We start from the raw sequence: 20,246 nt of genomic DNA on the forward strand, positions 1-20,246 counted from the left end.
TGTCTGAGCATAAGTTTATAAGGTGGGGACTTTTAAAGTATAATCTAATATATGAAAATTTAAACTTTCAGAACACATAATCTACTTGCACTGTCCAAGAGAACTTTCTTCATTGATAGAAATGTTCTATATGTGCATTGTCCAGTCTGGTAGCCACTAGCCAAATTAGCTATTGAGCACTTGAAATGTGGCTAGTGTTGGGGCACCTGGGTGGCTCAGTCAGTTAAGTGTTTGACTCTTGATCTCACCTCAGGTCTCGATCTCAGGGTCATGAGTTCAAACTCCGTGTTGCGCTCCATGCTGACCATGGGGCCTACTTAAAAAAAAAAAAAAATTAAAAAAAAATGTGAGTATAAACGAAAAACAGAACTTTTAAGTTTAATTAATTTAAATTCAAATAGCAACATGTTGCTCATGGCAACCATGTTGGACAGCACCGAGCTACATAGTCTAGCTATGCAGTAGAAAAATAATTGTTATAAAGAAGACTTTAAATGTTATATATAAAATTCTCAAAACAAATCAATCTTAGATTATTTTGGAAACAAATGTAGAATATTTCCATTTTTGGTAATGATAGAGTAAGTTACTCTGACAGAACTCTTTTTAAGAATTATTGAATAAGAATGTTTTAAAACGTCACTTTAAAATCTGCAAATAACTGACAAGATAGTGAGGGAAATTCCTGAAGGTCAAATTCTTTGAGAAAGGGGAACTCAAAAATGTAAGTGGAGCATCAAAGCACCTAAAGTACTTTTGCCCTGACAATATTCAGAGGAAGAGACCAGATAAACTGATACTGTGTCTCTCTCCTTCCTATAAGGAAAGCTTTTCCCAAAACTCCTCCCTTGTTCCCTTGGTGGACTTCATTCATGTTTTATTGGCCTGGAGGGTACATATCCATTTTAAACCAGTCATGGGCAAAAAAGAATGGGATTACCATAATTGGTTTAGACTAATCCAGATTTGCCCCTAAAATGAAGTTAAGGTCATCTTTCCTGAGAGGTAGATTCCTGGGCAAAAATCAGAATTCTGTTAGCAATGAAGTGGAGAGTGACAGATCCTGGGTACGCCACACATGTGTGCTCAGAGCTCGTTTAGTTTCCAACTTTACTAGCAGAAGTAGCAGCAACAGAAGTAGTAGTGGTAGTAGTAGTGGTAGTAGCTGCTGCTAACATTTACTGAGCATTCACTGTGTGCCGGACCCATTAATTTAACCATATTTTCTTCCCAATCTGAGAGTTCTTCTTCTCCTGGGCAGTGAATTGGCTTGCTGAGATATTTTAAATTTTTATTCTTTCAATAAAAATCTAGAAAAAATATGCTAATTTAAAGTTTTGGTATAATCTGTTCTATTACAGCTTTGCCTCTGCAACACAAATTAGCTCATAAGTGATTGTCATTTTGTGCCATATTTTTTGCCACTAAGTGATATAGCGACTAAAGTCAAACTACATTGATACAGCTGAATGGTAGAGGAAAATTGTAGTGTATATGTTGACCCTTTATCCCACAGTCTTCTTTTTGCTAGTTTGGCCTCATGCTCTGTCATAGAACTCCTTATCATGTGTTTCTGCCTGTTCTTTGTATTTTGGCCTCTTGTCTCTATAACTCAACATCCTCAACCCTTTCTAAATTATTTCACTTTTTTTTGGTGGGGGTGAAGATAAAGTCCTATGTTTACTCCAGTATTCCCTTGTTAGGAATTTGCCAGGTATTTTTTAAACTGTGCTAGTATTTTATTAGAATTGTTATTGTTTTTGTTAGTGTCCTGTCTTTGATTTGTCTGCCTCTAGCGCTATTTTTCTCATATGCCTGCTATTTTTACTATGCAATTTTGTAGAAAGAGGTTTTTCAAGAATGTATTAGAGTAGAAACTCCTATATTTTATAAATCTATTCTAAAGTTTCTTTTATATAGACTGTATTATAAGACAGAGAATTTAATGATAAATCATGAAGAGTGAATTGATTGTAGTTAAGATTGAGTCATGCAAGCCAAGAGAACTTCAGTATGTTCCAGTGAGCACAGAATGGGTGTTACTATGGAAGTATTATAGGGTTATTGTGTTTGTACTCTTTAAATTAACCTTGGAACTTTTTTCTAAATGTACAATGGTTTATTTATTTATTTATTTTCAAGATTTTATTTATTTATTTGACAGGGAGAGACACAGCGAGAGAGGGAACACAAGCAGGGGGAGTGGGAGAGGGAGAAGCAGGCTTCCTGCTGAGCAGGGAGCCCGATGTGGGGCTCGATCCCAGGACTCCAGGATCATGACCTGAGCTGAAGGCAGACGCTTAACGACTGAGCCACCCAGGCACCCCTGTACAATGGTTTAAATGTTCTTTTTTTTCCCCTGTATTGCCTGGGTGTTAATTTAAGGGATTCCAGAGTATACTTGTCTTTATTAGATCAGCCTCTAAACTTAGTGCATTTTTAACATCATTTAATACTGTGCTCATCATATTTAGTGACACTGTAAATAATATCTAAGAGACATTTTTACACTTAGTTAAAATCAATTTGACAGTCAAAAACTAGGAAACAATTCATAAGCATTTTTGGCTTGTCATTTGTGATCCAAGAGCTTTTCTTGAGACTTAAATAGGGAATAAAGGATAATTGCAAATGATCCTGGAAGAATTTGCAAATCATTGCACAGAATGAGATCATGTTAGGCAGTCAAATGGCAGGAGCACCCATTTATGAATCTTGGAGGTTTGCTCTCTGCTGTTTAATTTATGCTCAGAATGCACATTATAACAAAAAATAGAAAATCTATGAGGCACCTGGGTGGCTCAGTTGGTTGAGTGCCTAACTCTTGATTTTGGCTCAGGTCATAATCTCAGGGTCTTGGGATCAAGCCCCATGTGGAGCTTACTTAAAATTCTCTCTCTCCCTCTCCTCTGCCCCTCCCCCCACATTCAGCCCCCCACCCCCAACACCTGCTCGTGTGAGCTTTTGCACACAGGCACACGTGTACTCTCTCTCTCTCAAAAAAAAAAAAAAAAGAAAGAAAAGAAAAAAAACAAAGAAAAGAAACAAAATCTAGGAGATGTTAGTCTGATCCACATGTCTTTGATAGAGCCTACTTGCAGGAAATTCCTTTTAAGATCTTACAACCCATTCATAGCCTGTCAGTTTCTCATGTAGTATAGCAGTCTTGACCTTCTCATTTCTGTGATTGGCCAGCTAGTACTATAGATTACCACTTTAGTTCTCATGTTTTTACATATCATAATTATTTATCATTGTTAGTCATTACTCTCTGATTAGAGTTGAGTTAGCTTCATTAAAATCATAAGTGAAAAACAGAATAAATTAGAAAATCCAAGAAAAAGGAAAATAATATTAAGTTGGGATCAATACTTTAAATATGTACCATAAGCTCCTTCTACATAATAAGATGGACCACACATTTTACTCTGAGTTTCTTAGAGGCATGAGTAAACAGGCAAACACTATCAGTTCTAAGTTTCATAATGTCAAGTAGCCACAACAAAAAGAGATATATCGCAAAGGAACACTTTACTATTTTGAAGTTTTGATTCTCCTATAGGGATCTCCACACTGATGAATCAGATTGAAACATGCAAGGCTGACAGTACTCTTTTTGCTTAAGTTAGAGGAAAAATTAAAACTGAGAAATTTTGTAGGCCAAGTAGTCTTAAAAAGTGGCTAGCACAAAAACAAGACAGCCACACCTGTCCCCAATGCTGATTTAATTCCCACCACAGGCATTTGAAGGATAGAGGAATGGTAGAAAGACAAGAGCTGTCCAGTGGACAGGGAACAATGTTCCCATTATTTCCTGTTCCATTTACCCCAGTTGGAAAGAAAAAGATCCCCAGAGATAGAAGAGGTAACTTGTAAAGAAAAAAATCTCAATCTTTAAAAAATTTAAAAATAGGTCAGAAAATTGTATCCAGCTGTAAAATTAGCTTGACCAGTCTCAACAGTAACCTAATCAGCCTGGAGGCCAAAGGTATTCACATGTTAGACTCTGAAGCTGATTATCTGCATTAGGATGCATTAGGCAGTTTGTTCCCTAGATCATCATTGGTCACCCCAGAAGCCTTCAGAAGCAACTAGACAAGGACTCTTTCTTTGACATCCATATATATAATGGTCTCTAGGACAGAACAGCATGTAAAGACAATAACTATAGCAGGAACAAATTAAAATGGTTTTCATCTTGAAGCTACTGAGAAATCAGGAGCTTTTATTATAGATATAGAGTAGAATTGGATGAAGTTAGGTCTCACCATTAAAGTAGCAACTATAATAGAATATTTGGGATCATAAGCTAATCTAATAGATAATAGACATGGCCCTTGTGAGACTTTGGTTTGAAGAGCAGAATTTTATGGAAGTCATAACGCCATAAAAAAAGACATTTCTACATTTCCAAAAAGAATTTCCTGTTTTAGCTTAGCTACTCTCCAAAACCAAAGGGAAAAAAAAAATCCTTGTTTTCCCTGTTGTATGTTATTTGTGATTTGTGTGTCTGCTTGATAATGTGACTAGTGTGGGGTGACCAGATTAGGTGGAGGCTGGCAGCGCTGGTAGTGAAAGAACTCACCCAAGGCAGAGCAAAGGAGGTAGATGTTTATCAAATACACCACAAGGGAGAGGCGGGAAGGATGGCAAAGCAGAGACTGTCTGCCAAGAGGCAGTGGTGGGGGTTGCAGTTAAAGAGGGAAGGTGAGGAAGTATGGGAATGTATGGAATTTTCCTTTTTTTGGTATCTGTGTCTGGGTGTAAGTAACCCATAGGTCAGCTAAGGCTTATGGATATTTGGAGGTGGGTTCCCTAATGGGCTGTTTGTATTCAGCATGGGGCTTGGGGGTCACCGTGTGCCCTTCTACATTACTCAGGTTTCCATTGTTCAAGTTGGTTGCCTAAAAGCAACCTCTACAACTACGGTAAAACTTCTGGTGAAATACCTAAGCTTCACTCAGGCTGGGATGGAAAGTTGTATTTGTCTTGCATCTTAAACATCGCATTTCCTCCTTTATCTTATACATCAAAACTATTAAAAAAATTATGGACTCAGAAAGGTTTCTAGGTCATCTGTGGTCTGTTCAAAAATTTAAGCATAAATTATATAGTACCTAGGTATTTTCTCAGTCAGCGTTTCTAGAGGGGCATGCTATTCTGCAATTTTTTTCTTCTTCAAGACCTTGCTTATGGTCATTAAGAGGTGATACACTCCTTTGGTTGTGGAGAAATATAGCCTATATTTCAAGGTAGGATTGTAGTGGGAAAAGTATGGATTTTGGATTCAAATTGACTTGTTTGAATGCTGATTGTAACTCTTATTCCTGTTTGGTCTTGGCAAAATAATCTCACTAAACTTCAGGGAACTCCTTTATAGAATATAATTATATCCACCTTGCAGGATTGTTTGAGAATTAAAAGAATTAATACATGTAGAACATCCAGTGCTACTTCCTAATACTTAATCTGTACTCAATACAGTGTAGTTAATATTGGAGACATTTTTGTTTCCAAGCAGATTACAAAAATTACAAAATACTTTCATACATAAACTCATTATATCTTCAAATCACTTTTATAAAGAGGAAGAACAAGTATTTTTTTTTTAAAGTATTTTAAAATGAGGAACTAATGCTGAGCAGTACCATGGAAGGGATTGAGTCAGGCATAGGATTTCTGAGTACTTATTTAGTGCTCTTGTAACAGATGGAGCCCCTGGGAGGTGGGTGTGGCAAGGTAAGCTTCTCTGAAAGAGTTTGGTCACCTTTGACATTGTCTTACTTCCAGTCTAACCTTACCCTGCAGCAGAACCAGATAGCTGAGAACATTCTGAAACTACAGACCTTGCCCCCAGGGAGAGGTGTGGGGTAAGTGATAACAAGGTACAGAGTTGATCCATTAACAGTGTTATAACCGTGTCCCAGGTTATAATTAGAAAACAGATCTGTCTCCAACACTGGATTTTTATGAATATTATATATAATATTTTTATAGTATTATATGTGGCAAAAAAGTAATAGGAGCAAGTATCATTAATCTTCTTTGGGTTAGTATGACTTTTATGGTGTGTATCATGTTTTGAAAAATAAGGACTAGCTTCTAAACACAGAATAGAGCTTGCTTGTTTATTTTGTTCTTAAAAGGGATGTTTTAAAAATTACAAAGTGAATGTTGCCTGACATTTTCACAGGCTTAGAGGAAAGGGTTATGCTATGGACAGATAGCATTTCAGTTAAATTCAGGCCATACAGAAATAGATTTAAGTTTGAAAACTTGCACAGAGGATTATGGTATCAAATATGACAGCTAGATTCTAGTTTGGACAATATAGGTTTAGCAGACTTTTGTTTCTTTTTCTTTAAAAGTAAATATTCAGTGAAACTACAAAAAAAAATCAGAAACCATTTTGGAGAGAAAAGATAAGATTGAATCAAAACTGGTTGAGATGATTCACTGGACATTACGTTCAACTTTAGTGAGATAATCGTACAATACCTGGTAACTAGGAAATCAGGAGTTTTGTTTGCAACTTCTAAGAGAAGGTGTGGCAGCAAGGACTTTGTTAGCATGTGTGTCATTGTGTGACTTAGGAAGTGATGCCTTTTTGGGTGAACAAATAAAAATGTCCTTTCTTCACAGTCCCATGTCAAGTACGTGACTTGCTAAGCAGATCAGGGGCTGGAATTTAAATTCCACTTATGCTCCTGAAACTAATAGGGTATAGCCGGCTAAGAATATATTGCCATCCTGGAGAGGAAGCAGAAAATTAAATCTGGGGAGTGTTGAAGTGTGGTCTAGTGTAATAGTGAAGAAGCAAAAGTGCATGTAGTGTGGAAGCAAGAAAGGAAGAAACAGCAGAAGGTGAAAAGCACAGTAGAGAAAAGTAGTAGGAGAATAAAATACCAATTTTGCTCATTTTGCAATTTTACCTGAGGCCATAGGAAATCCTTGTATCCTGCCAGCCTGCCTATCTCCTTTACGAAGAGGAGAGGAATGGGAAAGGGGAAAAAGAATTTTCGTGCTCAGCTTTCTTCTCACACTTTATTACATGTAAGATATAACACAGTATTTACAGAATTTTCCTCATTTGCAAGACATTTTGGGATGTATTTCTCTTGAAGTTAAGTGGCATTTTGGGTGTATTTTGCAAAAGAAAGAGAGAAGGCACAAAGGGCTTCTGTGACTTGCCAAGGTCACTGTATTCTTTGAGACAAAACCAGGATTAGAAGTCCAGTAATAGAAATGCCACTACAAAGTTTGTCAGCGGAAGCTGAGATTTCTTTCTATAGCAACTTTTATGCCCCAATGAATTATCCTTTCTTTGTTTTTAGATTTATGTACCAATAAAAAGTATTTAGTCAAAAGGAGATGCTTTTAAGCAATCAGTGTAATTGGAAGCATAAGATAGTCTGTAGAATGTGCTAACATATCTCTGTAAAAAAAAAAAGTGCTGATAAAGATGCTAGTATTAATTTTTTTTATTATTTCTTTGAAAATACTAAGATTAAAAATGCTGAGACCTGCAGTTTTGCCCTCTGGATTTATGTGGGGTCCTGCTGGTTGCTTTTTAGAAGGAGAGGATGCTTGATTAGAGTTAACACTAGGAGGCTGAAAACCTGTCAGGCTTTACATAAAAAATTGGTTGCTTATGCCCACTGTTTTTGCATGGTGTCAGCATTTATTACCTTTAAGCAATTTAAAAAGCATTACTCCTTAAACTCTCTACTATTCCTAAAAAAACAAAAATAAAAATATACTTCATGTCATTTTTCCTTAAGAAACTACTCTTTTCTTTGATCACTCTTATTCTTTGGAACGAGGATATACAACTCCTACTGAGTTAATTTTTAATCAACACAAATTCAGAGCATTCATTGAAGGAAACGTTGAAATCAGGAAAACGGAACACTAGCTCATATATTCTAGAAACAGAAAGGCGTGGGATCAAGTCTACTACAGTTTCCTTAAGCCCTTGCATCCTCCATGCTATTCTATGAACCTCCTTAACACACTCCTGTTTCAGGGCCTTTGCATTTACTGTTTACTCTTCTCACTGATGTGTGAGTCACTCCTTCAGTTTCTTTTAACTCTCTATTCAAGGGCCACCTTACTAGAGCGAATTTCTCTGACCATACCTTTTTTTGTTAAGATTTTATTTATTTATTTGACACAAAGACAGCACAAGTGGGCAGAGCGGCAGGCAGAGGGAGAGGGAGAAGCAGGCTCTCTGCTGAGCAGGGAGCCCGACGCGGGGCTCGATCCCAGGACCCTGGGATCATGACCTGAGCCGAAGGCAGCCACTTAACTGACTGAGCCACCCAGGTGCCCCTCTGACCATACCTTTTAAAACAACTTCCCTCCCACCTCACTATCCATCCCCTTACCTGCTAGAATCATAGGATAGGGCCAGAGGGTGGAGGGAATGGGTAAGTGTGGTGCTATTACCTAAAGTTGGAGTCACAAAAAGATTGTACTTCTGCCTGTGGTGCTGCCTGAGGTGAAGAAAGAAAGAGAAATACTCTGGCTTCTCCCAGGAGTGCCTTCATTGCCTGAACCATTGTCAGAAATCAGCAGACACAGAAGCCTGGAAAATGGAGCTTGCAGAGTTTGTCCCTCTGAGATACAGAGCAGAGCAGGAGAAGGTGAGGAATGAATGTAAGAATGCCTAGACCCGAGACCAGAACAGCTGCTAATAGCTATTCACTTCTGCTCTATGCCAGGTACAGAGCTAAACAGTTCACATGAATCCTCACCTAGGAGGTAAATACTAGTATTATCCCCAGTTTATAGATGAGGCTTGGAAAATTAAGTACATTGCTGAAGGCCATGAATTAAATAAAAGACCAAGTTAGAATTGAATCCCCGGTTTGTCATACTCCAAAATTTTGCTTTTAGTCCTCTTGTTTTATAAATGAGGAAAAAGTAGTTTGGAGAAGAAAAGAAACTTGCAGCTGAAATGACAGGAACTCAAGTTACTCCTATTAAGTTTTTATACATATTAACAGAGCTAAAACTTTATGCTGTTACTGTAGCATTTAGAGTTCAAAGGAAGCTCCCATTCAGATGAGGGAGTGCCCTTACACCCTGAAACTATCACTGAGCAACCCTCTGTAGCCAGTGTATTCAGTAAAAGGGATTATTAATTACAGCTACCTAAGAGTGTTGAAAGAGATTAAATAGATAATACATCTATAGGCTTCCAAATAGTGTGCCATAGAGTGGGTACTTGCTAAATGCTTAGTAAATGCTAAATAGCTGTTGTCGTTGTTAATATTTTTATTACGCTGACCCTGAGTGGTTATCACAGGAAAGAGTATAGATTAGAAATTTTATGAAATGTTATCCAAGTGCTTTATTAAACTGTAATATCCTCCTGTCGGACTTTTTGCTTTGCCTGTATTTAGGAGATTCATTACAAGATAGTCAAGAATGGGATTTTTTGTTTGTTTGTTTTTAAGTGAATAGTCCTCATGATGCCTTAGTTTGTTAATTCAGGGCTTTTTTTATGTACCAGTGGTTTTCTATGAAATGTCATCTCCTCTTATTATTTCATAAGTTTCTTTCATCTAGGATGGCCTTTTTTCCAACTATTCCCAGCATATGACCTTCTCCTTCCTGTACCCATGGCTTTTCTTGGCTTCCTTCTTAATAGTTTTAACCCCCAGAAATTACGTGCAGAAATCATTTTAAAACACAGAGCTCACAATGGAATGCAGACCTATTTGCACTGTTTTCAGAATTTGAGGCTTTGGACTTGATATGGTAGAGATTTGAACCACAATATAGAGGATGTAATGATGACCGTGCAACTATTTGCACGTTGTGATCTATTATTTTTGTACATGCTTCAAGGGACCATTTACAATATACTGACCTCAGAAAACTGTATAAAGTAAATGTAGAGATCCAAGGGAGGGTAGTAAAAAGTCCTCGAATGATCTCTGAGAGTTTAATCTACTCATTATTTATTCACAATTAAGAATTTTATCTGCTGACTTGTTTTGTTGTTCAATATGTGAGCAGGATATTTTTTCCGTCGTGTATCAAAAGCAGTGATTGTTTTAGGTGCTACAACTGCAGAACTCTAAAAGATAAGTCAAATTAGGTCATATTGCTCAAGCACAGTGAGATGTTATACTTTTAATTCTTTGTGAACTTAAAGATTGAATTTAGGATGGCCTGTGGTATTTGGAATCTAGACCTAACTACATTGGCAAGGTTTTCCTTTTTAAAAAAATTCAGGTAGAAGAAGCATTCCAAACTTTTAAAAACAAATAACCTTCTCTTCACCCTCTCAACATCCTTCTCTCTCCCCACCCAACACATGCACATGTTTTGAACCAATTTAGTATTTTATTTTCTGTGATGTTCGTAGATTAAATGTAAATCTTAGTAAGTCCAAATTCTTTGAATTTGAAGGTGTTTAGACTTGAGGCTAGCATTTGCCCAGTTCATTCCACATCTTAAAATATGGTTTTTGTCAAGGCTAGACAGTAAACAGCTATAGTAGTAGGGATCCAAACCACAATTAACAGTGCTGAATGTTGTGTTACAAACCTGCCTCTTGATTCCTTAAAATAAAGAGCTGGGAGTAGCTGTGGCAACTGGACCTTAAATAATGTTACCAAAAGACATTATGTGTTTTAGTTTCTTCATCTAGTTTTTATGTGTGTTTATAAGAAGGTACCTGATGGATTGATTGCAAAGTGGACTATGACATGTATCTGAGTATAAAGTTATAAGGAATCTGTCTCACACATAATTTCGTATAAATTACTTCAGTTATTTATTCTGTGGCTAAGATTACAATTCAGATACGTCAGTCTGAATACTGCTGTAGAACAAGTAAATGTAAAATAAATGCCAGAATTATAGCTACAGCATCAGGCAGTGACGAGTTCAGGCAATTTTAATTTTAGGGACATTGTCCCTTAGTTTTGGTATTTTTCAACAATCATACCATTTATGATTTTATTTTATTTTAGCCATGTCCTTTGGGGGCCCGAGATTTTCGAGAGAAACAGTGTGCAGACTTTGACAATATGCCTTTCCGTGGAAAGTATTATAACTGGAAACCCTATACTGGAGGTAATGTATAACCAGCAGAGCATTCATCATGCTTGAGAGCTTTGCAAATATAAAAGAATATATAAATACATACAAACACACACATACATTCATACACCTACTAGTAAAAATTAGTGTTTGCAAATCAAAGCAGGATAACGCTTACAGTACTATACAGTTTCCCTGTAATAAAGCTTATGTTAGTAAAAATGATCAGAAATCATTTATAAAAACCTAATTCTATTTAACAAGGTACAAAAGTCCAAGAAAGGATATAAACCCAAATAATACTTTTGAGTTCTTGAGACTTCCTTGGGGTATATGGACATTACATTATAATCATTTATAATCACTGAATATTTGGAATTATCACCCTAAAAACAACTTATAACAATATAAATCAACTCAAAAGTGGCCAGGAAAACCTGTATACTTTTTTGGTCAAAGGCCAAGGATCTTCCCATAGATTATTATTATTCTTTTTTAGTGTTGAGAAGCATTTTTACCCTTTAATTTGGGCATGTATCAAACACTAATTGTTCAGTAAACACCAGACGTTTTCTTGTACTCTCAAAATACAAATTTAATTTTGTTAAAATTTTCTCGTAGAGAAATTGAATGTACTTTTAAAAAACTTTTATTGTTTGTTTTTTATTCTAGTATCTTACCTTGAAAATTTTCCAACAGAGCAATACTAAAAGAATTTTACATTGACAAGACTCTATTATTCACATTATAATATACTTTGTTACATGTCTAGTCATCTCTCTATCCATTAATCCATTTATTTTTTAGATGCATGTCAAAGTAAATTGTAATCATTGCTATACTTTCCTCTAAATACTTCAGCATGTATAACATTAACCACAGTTCAATACTTATTTATTGTTTTTCAGGTTAGATTATGTACAATGCAATGCACAATCTTAACTGTACTTTCCTTGAGTTTTGACAAATATGTACACCTGCAAAGCCCTATTAACATATAGAACATTACCATACCTCCAAAATTCTCATAGTCCTCATAGTCCTTCCCAGTCAATAGCTGCCTCTACCTATTTCTTCCAAGAGGCAACCACTGTTCTGATATTTTTTTCCTTACCATAGATTAGTTTTGCTGGTGCCAGAACTTCGTATAAGTGAAATCATGTCATATTTGGCCTGTGTTTTGGGCCTAATATTTTTGAGATCCATCCACGTTATTGCATGTATGAATAGCTTATTCCTTTTTATTGCTGAGCAGCATTCCATTGTAATAACCAGTTTGTTTTCCCATTGTGCTATTGATGGCAGGCCACCTGAGTTGTTTCTAGTTTTCAGCTGTTCTGAATAAGCTGCTGTGAACATTTTTGTAGAAGTCTTTTTGTGAGCATATGTTTTCATTTCTCTTGGGTAAATACTTAGGAGTGGAATTGCTGGGCAATAGGGTAGGTGTGAGTTTAGTTTTAAAAGAAATTGCCAGATGTTTTTCCAAAATGATGTTCCATACTACACTCCCACCAACAACATATGAAAGTTATGTTTTTCCACATCCTTGCCAACGTTTGGTATTTTCAGTCTTCTGCTGGTCGGTGTATAATAATGTCTCAGTGCAGTTTTAATTTGCATTTTCTGATCCTTGATTATGTTGAGCACATTTCTATGTGCTTATTGACCATTTATAAGTCTTCTTTTGTAAAATGTCTGTTCAAATCCTTTGCCTATTTTTAATTGGTTATTTATCTTTTTATTCTTGAGTGGTAGTCATTTATCAGATAAATTTTATGAATATTTTTTCACATCTTTGGGTTTTCCTTTTACTTTTTTAACGGTGTTTTGGATGAGTATAAGATTTTAATTTTGATGAATACTATTTTTTTCATTTTTTTTCCTTTTATGGTTATTGTGTTCAGTGTCCTGTCTTAGAAATCTTTGCCTTTCTGAACTCAAGAAGATGTTTTCTTAGGTTTTTTTCTAAAAGCTGTATGGTTTTGGTCTTTACATTTGGATCTACAGTCTAAAAATAATTTGGGGTTATGGTGTGTATTTGTAGTTTGGTCTATATTTTGTTTTACTTATTTGTCAACAATAGAAATACACAATGAAATGTGCAAAATGCGCAATGAAATGAAATGGTAGCAATACTATGCTAGCACCACACTGACTGAATTATTGTAAATACGTAGTCTTGGACACAGGGTGTAAGTTCCTTCAACTTTGATCTATTTTTCAAGAGTCCTTTGGATATTCTAAGTGCTTTGCACTTCTATGTAAATTTTAGAATTGCTATTAATTACTGCAGAAAAACATGCTGGGCTTATGATTGCTATCATGTTGAATTTATAGATCAATTGAAGGGGAACTGATAAATTAACAATATTATTTTAACATTGAATATTGAATTCGATACTGAATTTATGAACGTTTTATATATATATATATATATACCCATTTATTTATATTTTCTTTAATTTCTCTTAGCTATGTTTTGTAGTTTTAGGTGTTAGGTCTTGCACTTCTTTTGTTAAATCTATTCCTGAGTAATTTTTTTTGAAACTATTGTAAATAAAAGTTTAAAATATATCATTTTCAATTGCTTGCTCTAGTATCCAAAAATACATAGATTTTTGTGTATTAAATTTGTATTCTATGATCTTCCTAAATTTCCTTAGTTGTTCTCTTAGAACAACTATTAGTCCTAATAGTTGTTTTGTAGATTGCTTAGGATTTTCTTGGTAAATAGTCATGTTATCTGAAAGTAGAGACCGTATCAATTGTTATGCCTTTTAATTCACGTTCTTGCCTTAATGCACTGGATTGGCTCTTCAGTACAATTTGTACATGTATGATTATATGTATTTTTCTTTATTATGTCAAACCAACCTTTTATTCCTAGGCTAAACCCCATGTGGCAATGATTTTTTCTCTTTTTATATGTTGTTGGATTTAATTTCTAATATTTTATTAAGGATGTTTGCATCTATTTTTTTAAGGAATTCTGATTCACAAGTTTTTTTTTCCTGTCATGTTTTTGACAAGTTTGGGTACTAGTGTTACTCTGGCTTCCAGAAATAGAATCCCTGTTTATTTTGAATGAGATTGTAGGATTGGTATTATTTCCTCTTTAGACTAGATTTCACTACTAAAACCACTCAGGCTTAATATTTTCTTTGTGAAAAAAAAATTATTACAAATTCAACTCTTTTAGTAGATAAAGGGCTATTCAGATTTTTAAACAATTCTTATGTCTTCAAGAAACTTACGTTACTCCCATATCTCATTTCTTGACAGAAAATTGATCCTAACATTCTCTTACTGTCCTGTTTAGTATCTGTAGGCTCTGTAGTGATGTATGCTCTTTCATTTCTGATATTGATAATATGTGTTTTCTCTCTTTTTCTTGATCAGTCTTGCTTGAGGTTTATTAATTTTATTAATCATTTCAAATAATCAGCTTTTGGCTTTAGTACTTTTCTCTATTACTTTTTTCTCTTTTATTAATTTTTGCTCTTATATTTATTATTTTTAGATTTGGGGTTCATTTTGCTTTTCTGCATTACCAAACTTGATTTTTTAAAAAATTTCCCTTAGTTCAAAATCTTTTCTTATTTACACTGTGATTTCTTCTTTGACCCATGGATTATTTAGAACTATGTTATTTTTATTTCCAAATATTTGCTATTTTCTAGATTTTTTTGGTTATTGATTTATAATTTCTGCTATGATCAGAGAATAGTCTGTATGATTTAAATTTTTAAAATTAATTGAGATTTGTTTTATAGTACCATTTCTTGTTCATGTTGGTAATGTTCTGTCTATACTTGAAAAGGATGTTTTCTGCAATTGTTGGATACAGTGTTCCATAGATATCCATTGCATCAAGTTGGCTGATAGTGTTGTTTAAATCTTTTATATTCTTTCTGATTTTTTTCTGCTATAGTTCTTCTATCAGTTACTGAGAGGAGTGTGTTAAAATCTCCAACTGTTTTATGGCTTTGCTTTCTTTTTTGTAAGTTTTTCTTCATGTATTTCAAATTGCTCTTATTAGGTACATATACGGTTAGGATTATTTTGTCTTACTGTAGGAGGAAAAGAAGTGTCTGATATAATTTACAGATTTAATAATTAGCATCTAGGTAATTATAAGCATAGTGAATTAACCCTAAATTCATAATAAGCTTTCACTGAAGGTAACTGGTAATGATGTGACCTTCCATTTAGAGAATCATCTTAAAACTTTTCTCAAAATAATAGCAGTACCTCTTCTGAAAACTCACTGTAGCTGAGTGGGGTGCCTGGGTGGCTCAGTTGGTTAAGTGTCTGACTCTCCTGATCTCAGCTTGGGTGTTGATTTCAGTGTCATGAGTTCAAGCCCTGTGTTGGGCTCCATGCTGGGTGTGGAGCCTACTTTAAAACAAAAAACAAAAAACCTCTCTGTAGCTTAGGAAGCTGAATACATCTTCAGTAATAAAAAAGGGAAAAATGTATTTTTATTATCATCACATGTTATGGTAGCCTAAGGAATACAGCCATAGCATTTATTTATTTATTTATTATTATTATTTTTTTAAAGATTTTATTTATTTATTTGACAGAGTGAGACACAGCGAGAGAGGGAACACAAGCAGGGGGAGTGGGAGAGGGAGAAGCAGGCTTCCTGCGGAGCAGGGAGCCCGATGCGGGGCTCGATCCCAGGACCCCGGGATCATGACCTGAGCCGAAGGCAGACACCCAACGACTGAGCCACCCAGGCGCCCCAGCCATAGCATTTATATGTCCTACATATCAAATACTACCTTACATAATTAAAAAATGTTAAAATTGAGTAAACAACACTAATGTTCTCTTGTTAAAGCCTGATACATAAAAACCTACATTAAATTCCAAAGCACTATAATAAAAAATGGGAAAAGAACTATACTGGGTAGTAATGAAAAAAATCCCAGTAAGGTTCATGGAAATTTAGAGCAATTTTATTCATGAGAATCTTACAAAAATAAATATAAATACCTTGATTATCAGTTTAGGAAGAAATTATTCTATTTATTACTTGTTATATTTGTGCTCAGTAGAGCAAAAGGTACCATTAACTTAAGTCTAATAATAACATTTCAAATTATATAGAAGTTCTATAGCTTGTACACATTGAAAATGGAAGCAAACATGGACTTAGGCTAGAGGTGGTAAACTGGCAGTTCAGCAACCAGTTTTTACTTACATAGATGTTTTAATCTCCACAGTATTTTTGAAAACTTTGAATGAGTTACCAAAAAGAGTTTTTATTTTAAAAATCTAGGTTTCCATCTTCTCATGAAAAAACAGTATCTGACAATATTGGGCCATCTTCTTGCATTTTGCAACAATCAACTATAACAATGATCTCCTTTAATGGAATGTTCTCTCTAATTTACCATTGTCTCTATCACTCAGTTGGCTTGTCTCTTTTATTTCACGTACCTTCCCTGAGATTTGTACTTTCTACTAAGACTAAGCGTGTCATTTTATCTTTCTGCCTTATTTTTGTTGAAACAGTCTTCTTTATTTCAAAGAGAAGTTTTATCAGCACAATTAGAATAAAAACAAAGTGTTTTAAACTTCATCAGATGAAGGTTGGACATGAAGTGTTTTTAAGTCATAATTTCAATCAGTAGTTACATATTTATAAGTAGCTTTCTCATGCACTGTTTTGAATAAAATAAATTCATATATATTGCTGTCTTTCCAATATACTATGAGATTATGATATTACTCTGCTTGTTTTTTTAAATGCTACTATTTATGCCTATTTTTCACATCAACCTTAAGAAATACAAATTTCAGTGACAAAATGAAAATGATGAAGTTATTCTATTCACAAAATAAAATTAGGTATTGTTTTAATTATTCATGTTTAATGCTATATGTAATTATCTTTGATTTAGTAACAAGAATTATTCAAATTTAATGCTATAATTAATTTTACCTTTGATTTGCTTATCTCATAAAAACTTATCTCTACACTAAAGACACATTCATGGAATATGGTATGTTTAAAGCAGGTATAAATTTAGAGGGTTTTTTTGGTTTTGTTTTGTTTTGTTTTTTACAACTACCATATCCTTGCTTGAAGTAGAGTTTTTGTATCAGCTTCAGTTAACAAGTGATATGTGTTGTAGAAATTCCCACTTGCTATATGAAGTTATTGTGTCAAGCCACAAACTTTATTTTCTTAGTTTTTGAAAAAGGTTTTTATTTCATCCATTTTTTTCAACATTCAGGTACCTCCACTGTGATTCCTTTTGACCTAAAATATATTGTTAAATATATATTGGAAATACCTGAACATTTTAAACCTAAAACTGTTCAATAGATCTTCTGTCAAGTTGCACAAACAATGAAATTAAATACGAAATTTTAGCAAAGGAGGAAAGAAACATCTGGGTATATAGTGAGGGAATGATGTCTGTATGAATTGTAAATTTACTGTGGTTAATATGGAATCACTGTTTCTTAAAAGAACCACTCCATTTATTTCTTTTCTGCTGTATTTGTCCAGGTGGGGTAAAACCTTGTGCATTAAACTGCTTGGCTGAAGGTTACAACTTCTACACTGAACGTGCCCCTGCGGTGATTGATGGGACTCAGTGCAATGCTGATTCACTGGATATCTGTATCAATGGGGAATGCAAGGTTGCTCCAATTATGAATTTTACTCCTTTTTTGGGGGGCTTTTGAGACTTTTGTCTTTTTTCTCAGGTAGTCGCTCCTAATTAATACTATGCTCAGCTTTAATAAAGAGAGCTACATTTTAGAGAAATTAGGTTAACAGTACATATAGTTAAAGGTAGAATAGCCTATTCATATTCAAACATCATGCAAATATGATTTATTTTGGTGTTCTAGTTATGTATAGAGTAATTGCTAGAGCTCTGAATATATTTTGGACTTTGTTCTGTTCCGTTTATAAACAGATTACAAATATGATAGGAAGAGAGAGGGAACAAGGATTCAGCTCTTATTCATATGGCTACCACATGTTTTCATTGGAAGATTGTTTGATACATTTCATAGCATAATTTTCCTCAAAGTGTGAAACAGCTATGTTCCGCCTACTTTGCCTCTTTCTGAAGCATTTTGAAGCAAGTGGTTTTCATTATAGAGTTAGTCTTTACCTTATTAAAGCATTTACTTTAGAGAATTAGCCTGACTAGTTGAGAGTTATAAGAGCAAATCCATACTATTTTCCTAGACCTGTGAATAAATCTAATCATAATAAGAAAAGCCGCAAAAACTACTGTTCTCATAACTTTTTTCCTTGTTTGTTTTTATTTTATATTAAAGAGAAGCACAAAACTAAGTCTCAGAAACTGAGAAAGAAGAGATAAAAACACTATCTGTTTTGTGTCATAATTTCTTGCAAAAGTTTCTGTCTTTCAGGCTACTTGATTCTCAATATATCTGATGATCCTGTGCGTGTGTGTTATTTCTGTGACAGTATTAAAATTTTTTCGGGTAGCAAAGACAAAAGTACAGGTTTTATTCAGAGATCACATGCCTGATATCAGTGGCTAAAGGTCATTATACAAATTCAAGTGCAAAAATATGTAACAAAAATGTATAAAAATCCACATTTCTATGATTAAATGCAAAACTGAAAGGTAGAATTTCAGCTTCCAAGATCATATGCTTACATATCCTTGTTTTTATGGCAATTTTATTCAGCTCGCGGAAACAGGTATTCATTTTTAAAGGTGTACGCAGTTTTGAATTCCACAATCCTTGACACTAACAATTGGATATCCAAAAGAGCCAGTGGTTTAGAAAGGTCAAACCATAATGCTCAGTCATGATTCCTGCTGTTATAAATGTTGTGTGTAGGACAACATGGCATTTTTCTTAATTCTTTCATTTCTTGATTGAAGGTATAAGTAAGAGTCCATTGCCAACAAATTATAATATTTTAAGATTTAGAGCATGGTATCTATAAATGAAGAAGAAATCTAGGTTGGAAATACAGACATATATTCCTTGGGGAATCAGAATTTTTTTCCTTTAAACTGATATGTTGAGAAATTTTAGCTAAGAACTTACTAGACAGTGAAGGAAAAAGTGGAAAGAGGAAAATATTTCCTGTTTTGATTTCCTTTACTGGAAAAACAAATAAATGGATAAGTTATATTTATTTGGTTATTTATGGTTCCAAGAATTCCTCTTTATGACATACTGAATATTCTTCTTTGTTTTCAGCATGTAGGTTGTGATAATATTTTGGGATCCGATGCTAGGGAAGATAGATGTCGTGTCTGTGGAGGGGATGGAAGCACATGTGATGCCATTGAAGGGTTCTTCAATGATTCGTTGCCCAGAGGAGGTGAGTGTGTAGAGAGAACTCTTCTTCACACCTCTGATGTCCTGGGAATAGTCAAAATGCTTGATTTTTTTCCCACCCCCTTCTTTTTGAATTTTTTATTTAGGCAGACTATGTTTTTTCCCTAAATTGCTTTCAGTCTCTTAAGTATTAAATATAGATTCATGTAAGATATTTTGAGGAGATATGATTCCCTTTCTACTTGACTTCATTTAGCCATGTTTCCCTCAGATGGGAATTCCCACAGAGCATTGATGGGAGGACAATGTGTTGAGAAAAAACAAACAAACCCTGAACCAGTATTATACATGTTGAGGCTTTAAAGACTATCTTGAGATATTTTTAGAGAAAAAGTAAAATATTCTATATGTGTTCATGAACCCAAAGGGGAATTTGCCCATATTTCATAATTTATAAAGTGCTAAGTCAAAGAAAGACTTAAAGAACAAGGAAACTTATTACTGAAAGGTTCCTAAACACTCATTTTTTGACCAAGGCTGCATGTGCTGCTTATTACTAGCTATCTTCTGTATTCCAGGCTACATGGAAGTAGTGCAGATACCAAGAGGCTCTGTCCATATTGAAGTCAGAGAAGTTGCCATGTCGAAGAACTATATTGGTAAGTAGCTTATTTTGCTAGATTTTTAAAAATTACTGAGGAAAAACACAGTATCCTAAAGGAAAAGACATATTGCTTGGATAGAACACTTTCATGGTAAAATGAAGGAAGTTTCAGGTTTTATAAGACCACACATAAGAGCTAAACAAAAAATTAGTGGTTTATAACTTACTCTTCGCCAAGTTGGTTATTTGATTTTTAAAAAATCAATTTTATTGAGGTATTTATGAT

General features: G+C 34.5%; 1 protein-coding gene across 1 annotated transcript in view; it reads left to right on the top strand.

Annotated features, from left to right (window-relative positions):
- Window positions 1–20,246, top strand: part of ADAMTS6 (ADAM metallopeptidase with thrombospondin type 1 motif 6) — a 287,534-nt gene that overhangs the window by 207,020 nt on the left and 60,268 nt on the right. Inside the window, exons 14-17 of the mRNA XM_032404338.1 lie at window positions 10,989–11,091; window positions 17,585–17,718; window positions 19,276–19,399; window positions 19,935–20,015. Of these exons, the coding sequence (XP_032260229.1) occupies window positions 10,989–11,091; window positions 17,585–17,718; window positions 19,276–19,399; window positions 19,935–20,015 (442 nt within the window). The remainder of the gene's footprint in view (window positions 1–10,988; window positions 11,092–17,584; window positions 17,719–19,275; window positions 19,400–19,934; window positions 20,016–20,246) is intronic.

This window comes from Phoca vitulina, unplaced genomic scaffold (genome assembly GCF_004348235.1).
Source record: "Phoca vitulina isolate PV1807 unplaced genomic scaffold, GSC_HSeal_1.0 scaffold6, whole genome shotgun sequence".
Taxonomy (NCBI): domain Eukaryota; kingdom Metazoa; phylum Chordata; class Mammalia; order Carnivora; family Phocidae; genus Phoca; species Phoca vitulina.